This window comes from Aedes albopictus, unplaced genomic scaffold (genome assembly GCF_035046485.1).
Source record: "Aedes albopictus strain Foshan unplaced genomic scaffold, AalbF5 HiC_scaffold_229, whole genome shotgun sequence".
In the NCBI taxonomy this organism is placed as follows: domain Eukaryota; kingdom Metazoa; phylum Arthropoda; class Insecta; order Diptera; family Culicidae; genus Aedes; species Aedes albopictus.
Window position 1 is genome coordinate 37,585 of NW_026917012.1, and position 8,766 is coordinate 46,350.

An 8,766-nucleotide genomic window follows, 5' to 3' on the forward strand; every position below is an offset into this window, starting at 1 on the left:
AGTGAGCTAACTTCATGCTCGTTCAAAACTACTCAGTGGATATTTCTGGAGCTCGATTTGATTAGGTCGAATGTAACATGTGTGGCAAACCGAGAAAATGGCTGGTGAAGGTTTGAAAAGACAAAATCAAATCCCATTTAACAATGCAGCTGCAAAAAATCTAATGAAAATCTCTTGATGCACTTTGAATCGAGCATGAATAATATTTGCAGAACAGACTAAATTTTATGCAAAAATAATGCGCCAACGATGAGATTTACTAATTTAGGTCTTTTTGTTCGATGAGATGTATTTGTCGACCAGTTGAACCAATGCCACTTCCGACCTTTTTTTGACTTGACATGTACTTTCGACCTAGCTGATTCGACCCTTCACGGAAAAATATTAAAACTCAAAGAATAAGTTTTAAAAACTCAAATTTGGCTAAACTGCTTTTAGTTTTAACTCAAAGTTGGGTTGTTTTCTCCCTCGCCCCACCGCAATGTTGTCAAAAACAAAGAGAGAAGCACCGACGCATCCGCTGCTCTTCCGTGGAAGAAGCCAAATTTGGGTTTTCTTGAGTTAACCCAAATTTGCGACATTTGAGGCCTCCGTTGGGTGAAAATAACTTACCAGTGGGTTAATTTTTTTGCCGCTCTCAAACGAGAACTACTCACTCACCACTTTCGTTGTTTGACGCAAATTTGAGTTATTCCACGGAAGACCGGGATTGCGTCAAAACAACTTAAATTTGGGTTGATTTGTAGTTCCATGTTTGTAGTTTGACAGGTGACTTCCGTCTTTGGGGTTATATTCCAATCAGACTCTCTATCGATTCTTATTTACTTTCGTCAGGCTAATTCGACCCTTTGCGTGTTGTGATGGTACTTTCGACAACTTGATTACGGTTGAATTTTTAGGCAAAAACAGTGAATTTGTTGAAGAAAATTATGTGCGGGTGTGATTTTAGTGCTTCTTCGTTGTGTGAGGAATAGTTTATTATTGAATACTCTTTAGAATTGAGCAGAAAACTGGCGATTTCGTGGGGGTGAACCTGATGATGTTTTGTACGACGTTCTGGTCATGATGATGGACTTTCGACCCACCGATTTTCATATTGAAAAATGATTTTTATGGGATTAACCGTACATGTAAGTACTTTTTTCAGTTATACAAGCAGAAATCGAAGTGGTACAGTGAATAGCGTAAAACTACGAATGTTGAGAACAAATACACTTGTTTATTTTTATCATAAGATAACATTCGGCTTTCTACACGAAAAATGTTGCTTACGACTTATTATTAGGACGTGTTCCACACTGGCTGGTGGAATTGGAGAAGGGAAATCGTTGGAATGGGAAGCACTTCGTAGACTTGGTGGACGACTCCCTTCTTGGCAGTGGACTGTATGATTTGGAACTTGAGATGTAAGGAAACCGTTGGAATGGAAAGACTTCTAGAACGTGCGGGACGATTTCCTTACTGGAGAGCACTTGAACACTTCACTTGGTCTTGGCACTTGGAAACTGCTAACTGAAACACTATTACTTCCACTTGGTACTTTCTCTTTATTTTCACTTTCACTTTCTTTACAGTTAATCCGAACTAATTCGCGGTTGAAATAAAACTAAACTTCGGTCTGGTTGCACTGCGGATGCATCAAAAATCGTCGACGTCCAAATCGTCGACTTGTATCGTTTTTATCGACTATCGTTCAATTCCGACTAGTTGCATTAGTATTAGTGACAACAAGTTTTTGATATAATCCAAAACAAAACGATCATTCGCGCATGAAACTGAAGCATCGTTCTAGCTCAGTTTCAATAGTAATAAGCTAGGTAGTAAGTATTAAAAATACGCGATTTCAAATAATATTATTTCTTACAAATTAATCTTGTCCGTGGTAGGATAACAATAAATCCGATTTTTCCACACTGCTGATCGTGATGCCAGCGGAGAGTTCGGAAGGTAAATACTTCGATGAATCAAGATTGTACCGCACGGGCTGGCATTAGTCTCATCGACGGACAAGATTTCCGCTAGTGATAATATGGTGCGGCACTGGAAACGGACCGAAAACTACTGTGTCCTTGTTCGAATTCTAACGATCAACCGGAGGCAGTCAAATGGGGCTCCCGTTATCAGCACAAACAAAGCGAACATTCCCTGTTCGTGCAGGATTTACATCTTAGAGCAGTAAGTGTTGAGTAGAAATGACAAGAAATTTATTGATTTTCGTCCCTATTACAGTAAAGGAAACCAGCAGCAACCCCGGCCAGACATCGATAATCAAGAGAGACGCCCAGAGAGTGAACCCGCGCATAAACTCCGGCACGACGAATTCCATGTTCATCTGGGACACTTATGGAGGGCAAAATCTCGCCATGCGATCGGATCTCAACGGGCAGTCGGTGGTTGCGTTGGATTCTGAATGGGAGCCGACCTTTGCCTGTGCAAAGAAGTTTCCTTCATTCAGCTGGCCACGTGGGACGATGTGTACATGATCGATGTGCTGGTAAGCCATCTGGAGCCGTCGGATTGGGCTGCCTTAGTGCTTCAAAAAGTTGCCGATTCAATTGCATCCGTTATCCTTAACATGGTATGTACATTATTACTAAGTTACAGGCTAATAGCGATTAGCTCCTTAAATACTTGACATTAAGGTCAAGATATGACGAAGCCACACCTCAAGATTTCAAAAGCACAAATCTGAAGAACCGAATGTCGGTTTGCGCTGAAAGGTTGATCGTTTGGTCAGCCGCTGGTGGTGATGTAAATAAATTTATTTAGAAGAAGTTCTTTAAACAAGGTATTTACTCTGTTAATTTCAATTACAACATTGTTTGGAATACACGCAATCGCTACTAGTCCTAAACATTATTCCAAATTTTGTCTTCATCTAATACTAATACACATAATTTCAGAGAAATCTGTTCATCCAAATTTCGCCAACCTGGTCCAGTTGTGTAGGCAAAAAGTTGAACAAGTCCAATCTGTTCTCAAACTGGACCCAGCGACCACTGCGCAATGAGCAGCTCCGCTATGCTGTCCTGAACGGCTTCTGCCTGCTTGAGATCTACAAGGCCATAGAAAGTCAGCTGCCCCATATCCAAGAGCATAACCAACGTGATTCTAAACGTTTTGCTGAATAATATCCGATCGAACGATGATCGCTCCCCGAGGAGGGCCGGTAGACCTCAGGATAACTCTTCTCGTTACCGACGCAACCATCGTGATAGGCACAACAAACGACACACCCTTGGTGGTGGGGACACCAATAACCAAAATTCTTCTCGGAACTACAAATGTCATCATTCATCCCACCAAAATTGTTCCAAGGCAAAAGGTGTGGTTCTCGGGAGCAGCAGTCATTCACTGGCGTCTGGCCCCAATATAAAATCAGTACCTACTCTAAGTGCCAGTGAGATCTACACAAAGTAACCCCAGTTGTACAGCTAGGTATGTTCATGAAAATAACAGTGAAAGCCGATTTCTACACAAAATGGTTGAATTTGAGGTGCTGTCACTTTGTTTGTTCTCATGAGATCGGTGGAGCTAAAAATTGACTTCAAATATGATGAATTTTGTTATAGCAAAATTTTAAATTTTTCAAAGCATGTGAAAAAAATATGTGAAATTATTCAAAATAAAAGGGGTTGTTTTATATTTATTAGAGTTAACGATTTAACTTGTCTTAATTTATTTTATTTTGTGATTATTTTTATAATTGTTATCGTTATATGACTTGTTACTTATGCGAAAACTGTTGGTATAGCGTGCGGAAGTATTTCTTCCTATCATGGTTAAGATTGGTACAATTCAATGTCTATTATTTTGTACATTTCAAATTTGTAGGACAACCCGCATAGCCGTGAACTGTTAGTACAATGAAGAGTCCTTTCAAATTGCACTTTTCAGGAATTTATAGGCACAGGTGTTTAAACATTTGAAAAAAAATGTGAATATTTTAACAATTTAACGGTTGTAATGCCCATAGTTTTCTGAAAAGCGCAATTCGAAAGAACAGCCTATATAGAAAAGAAGGGACAAACTATGTTAGAAAAAGTAAGCAGTTGCAATGTTGATAATTTCCTGTCAAGTGCAACTCGAAAAATGATTGATGAACATATAAGCGGTTGTAATCCCAACAATTCTTATAACGACTCAAACATAATTATTTTAATGAAGAAGAAAAAAAGTGACATCACAGACAAACAGACGTAACACTCTGATCGTTTTTGTTCGAGTTTGACGTTTTCTCACTATAGGGCACTGCACTGTTTTGATTTTGTATGGGATTTTGACATTTCCTGGCCTTGTTGTTTACAAAATCTCAATAAGAGCGAAAGAGAGGGAGAGAATTTCGTGCAGAGCCCTATTGTCACCTACACAGCAAAACAAGTTGATGAATATTACATTGAAATCGTTGTATCCAGGTCTTTACATCGAATGATAGATGTTACACAGCCCGATGTACTCGACGGCTGTTGATGTAATAAACAGATCCCATGTAAATCTTGCGATGTAATTTATTCGACGTACATTTATACGACGTGAATGAAGCGATGTAAAATGGAAACGATTTCTACGGCCCTTCTATAGCCGATTAAATTGCATTTTTATTCTTTTTCGCTCAGAATTTTGTATAGCTGAAGTAAATACTAGATCTATACTAAATTCAAATCGAAAAAAAAATAAAACATAATTTAATCAGCCATAGAAGAGACGGCAATGAACAATCAATAAACACAAAAACAACTAAGCGTTGAACTAATAAGGTTTATTGCTTTTTTATTATTTTTGTCCCAACTGGGATAGAGCCTGCACATAAACTTAATGTTTTATTAGCATTTACAAATGAAATGAGAGCTTTCTTTGCGACATTCGTGGCATTCTCGAAGTACACGATATCTCACGATTCTAAGTGCTTGTCACGCTGGATCCTGTCGAAATTTTCGGTTGGATTCCTCAGCCGTGGCGGTAGCACGGCTTTTTGTCCGCTGTTCTCTCTCTCTCTTCTTGGCGTAACGTCCTCACTGGGACAAAGCCTGCTTCTCAGCTTAGTGTTCAATGAGCACTTCCACAGTTTTTAACTGAGAGCTTCCTCTGCCAATGACCATTTTGCATGTGCATATCGTGTGGCAGGCACGAAGATACTCTATGCCCAAGGAAGTCAAGGAAATTTCCTTTACGAAAAGATCCTGGACCGACCGGGAATCGAACCCGTCACCCTCAGCATGGTCATGCTGAATACCCGTGCGTTTATCGCCTCGGCTATATGGGCCCCATGTCCGCTGTCTTCCATGCCGATCTGTTTGATTGGCGGGATTGATTTGGGAACTGTGTAGAAAATTGTTTTCCAATAACTCTTGTGGATGATGGAATATTTCTGAATAACTCAAGGAAAATTTCTGATAACTCTAGTTCGTTTCGCCGTCCGATACCTTGGTTGCACTGGGAAATGCCTTCGTACCGACGTCCGTTGGCAGAATGAGTCACTCCGCTGTGACGCTGTCGGTTTTATAACCGAAAACCACTGCCTCTGTTGCGCGTGGGGAGGCGCTTGTCTCGACGATGGTGAAGTGGATGAGCCACTCCGCTGCGACGCTGTCGGTTTTATGACCGATGACTGCTTCCTTGGTTGCACTGCGGGATGCGTGCGTGTCGACGTTCGTTGACTGAATGAGCCACTCCTATGTGGCGCTGTCGGTTTTATAACCGAAAACCACTGCCTCGGTTGCGCGTGGGGAGGCGCTTGTCTCGACGATGGTGGAGTGGATGAGCCACTCCGCTGCGACGCTGTCGGTTTTATGACCGATGACTGCTTCCTTGGTTGCACTGCGGGATGCGTGCGTGTCGACGTTCGTTGATTGAATGAATCATGCTATGAAAATGGTACCATATTTATAGGCCGATGACCGAATCGAAATAGCTCCGCCCAGTCAATTCCATACCCGATTTTTATGAGATGCATGAGAGATAATCAGCTTCATAGTCAACCCAAATCATATGTTGCTGAATTCTGCCTGTTAGTGGATAATTCTTTTCGTGAATTATTGAAAATTCAATTTAAATCAGTTTTAACAGTTTATTTTTTTTTTTCATTTCAATATCCCAAGTTTCTACAGATCCTAGTTCCGCAACGAACAAAATTCTGATAAATAATCATGCATGCACATATCGGGTTCGAGCTTGAGCACGTCCATCACCCGTGGCGATATCGTAGCGAATCGAATCATTCTGGTGGATGCTCAGATCCGGGGTTATGATAAACGGTACCTTCTTTAGGCCTATCTGGACGCATTTCAGCTTCAGGAGCTTTTACTTGGCTTTCTCCGGGGTAGTACCACGGTGAACATTAAAACAACGCCGTATATCAAAGAGTGATGACATCCATGAATCCGGTCGGGTAGTTGGGGTCAATGCGAACCTTGACATCGATTTAGATGTGACGCTGCAGATCTTGGTGACCTTGGTCAAGACGTATTTCAGACGACCCACGCAGTTTGGGCCAGTGGATCGACGCGGGGCAAAGGTAACCCTGGAGGCGTTCAAACGCTTCAAATGTTTTTTTCGGTACGCGAGCCATCTTGACACTTAAGAACGAAAAATAAACGATTATTCCCGATGGCGCCAGGGATAATACAACACTGACTCAAATATGGCTGCGTAGTCATCCTGGAAATAAACATATAAACATGATTAACAATCAATTATTAGAAATAGATCAATAATTGAAAAAGAGGTTCCTACATATTTCACAAAGAATTTCATAAATTTTCACAAGACCCAAGTAACCACAAGCATTATATCATAACATTAATTCAATCGTATTATAGTTTAGCTAATGCGAGATAACTTTTATTCTACACCTGTCAAGTAATAAAGCGTTTAATCTACATTATGAAAGCATTGAAGCATTATGGGATTTTGACAGTTCGGTATAGTTCTATAGGGACGTTGTTTAATGCTTCATTGCATTACCATGTTAAAAGCTTTATGGCAATCAATAATGCAAGGATTTATTACTTTATATATGCCTTTACTAATGCTTTCATAGTTGTAAACAGAAAAAAACATCAGTTCGAAAAAAAAATCTGTACAGCCTTTTGTGTTGGTTGTGTTTTTACCATTTAGAACTTGGATTATCAAGCTCAGATATTGCTGAAAATTTATATTGTGTATGGTTTTTCTTTATTCTGGTTGGGACATAAAGACAATCAGATGCTGAGGGAACAAAAATTATGTGGGGTTGAGGTATTGGTTTCCTTATTTAACATATAGTGCCCCGATTTCATAAATGGTAGAAGTGAGCACGTATGGGAGAGTAAGATAACTGATGGCATTCAGACCCTAGCACAACTTCTTAGAGCTGCTGAAATTACAAATCAATAAAGCACGAGCTGAGTATACGTTACTTTATGTTGCACATTTTTCCGGGTGCAAAATGCATGGTAGTCGTAGCACAGCGTTAGCGTGTCCGAGTTTCATCGCAGTCCAGTTTCAGCAGTCTAGGTTCAATTCCCGAATTAGAATAAAAAACATCAGAGTGAAGAGTATCGGAAAAAGTATAAAAAGATAAAAAAAGACAGAAAAATGAAAAAATATTTTTCTTTTGTTGACATGATGCCTTAAGTATACATTCCATACTATTTCATTGCATTAGCTATATGGTACAAGCATTTTTTATGCTTTAGCAATCACCTCAGTAAAGCTTGCTTCAAATCAACAATAGTAGCGCCACTTTCAACTTTAAACCTACTTTAATGGTACCTATATGACAAAACAACTTTACATCGCATGTCATATAATACACTATAAAGCGAAATTAATGCTCTATATGCAGCGTCATGGTTACTTGGGGATTTCATCCAAAGCAGGACACCTGGCAGAATTCATACAGAAATTCATAAGTTTTTCTATAAATTTTGCAGATTCAATAGCATTACCGAAGTCACATAGACTAGAAGAAGTTCTTAGAACCATAAAAAAAAACAAGATAAAAGGTATTAGGTTTTATGACGGTTCTCAAAACCTCTACAAGGCTAATCGGTCATCGAAATGTTTCTTGGGTACTCAAATAATCACGCTACTCTAGTTATAATGCATGCATAAATACTGTGCAAAGAAAGTAAGCATCCCAATTAACATTTTCAACGCTACTATAAGTTTCAATAATTTGCCTTGTGTAACAGTCGAATTCATGGCGTGCTTATGACATACCTCTAATCGTTTATTTAGGGATTTCTACAAAAGTTCCTTTTGAAATTCAAGGGTTCTTCCTAGGAATTCTCCAGAAGTTTCGTCTGGTTTTTCTCGTGGAGTTCTCCAAGAATTTCTTCTGGCATACCTCTGAGAATTTGTTCTGAAATATTGTGGTAGCATTCCATCAGGGTTTTTTTCTGTGAATTAATCCATAATAACTCTGGAAAATACTCCATGAGTTCCCCGGACATTTCTCCAGGTATCTTATCTACTTCAAGTGTTCACTGAGAGATCATTCAGGAATTCCCCGCGAAGCATTCCAGCATTCACGCATGAATCTCTCTAGAATTTCCAGAATTTTCCCGAATATTCGTCCATGAGTTCTTTGGGAAATCTTGCAGGCAGTACTCGGGATTTTTTCCTCCAGAAGCTTCTCGGGAATTCCTCATGGAAATCCAAGGGAATTCCTCGGAAATACCTCCAGGAGTTCCTCACAAACTCCTCGGGAATTCTTCTAGATAATCCACGGGAGTTTCTCAGTAATATCTTCGGGAGCTCTTCGGGAATTTCTCCAGGAGCTCC

At 39.8% G+C, this 8,766-nt stretch overlaps 1 protein-coding gene across 2 annotated transcripts; it reads left to right on the forward strand.

Moving 5' to 3' along the window:
• The first annotated feature begins 1,636 nt into the window (after positions 1 to 1,636).
• On the forward strand, positions 1,637 to 3,654 carry LOC115260505 (exonuclease mut-7 homolog). 2 transcript variants are annotated; one of them, XR_003894578.2, is made up of 4 exons: positions 1,637 to 1,820; positions 1,887 to 2,175; positions 2,230 to 2,578; positions 2,904 to 3,654. XR_003894578.2 is itself a non-coding variant. In XM_062843449.1 (3 exons), the coding sequence occupies exons 2-3, from the start codon at positions 2,411 to 2,413 to the stop codon at positions 3,129 to 3,131; spliced, it is 396 nt and encodes a 131-aa protein (XP_062699433.1). In that variant the 5' UTR covers positions 1,637 to 2,175; positions 2,230 to 2,410; the 3' UTR covers positions 3,132 to 3,654. The 2 variants fall into 2 exon arrangements, 1 of the variants encoding a protein (XP_062699433.1); XM_062843449.1 differs by having other exon boundaries at positions 1,637 to 2,175.
• Positions 3,655 to 8,766: the final 5,112 nt, after the last annotated feature.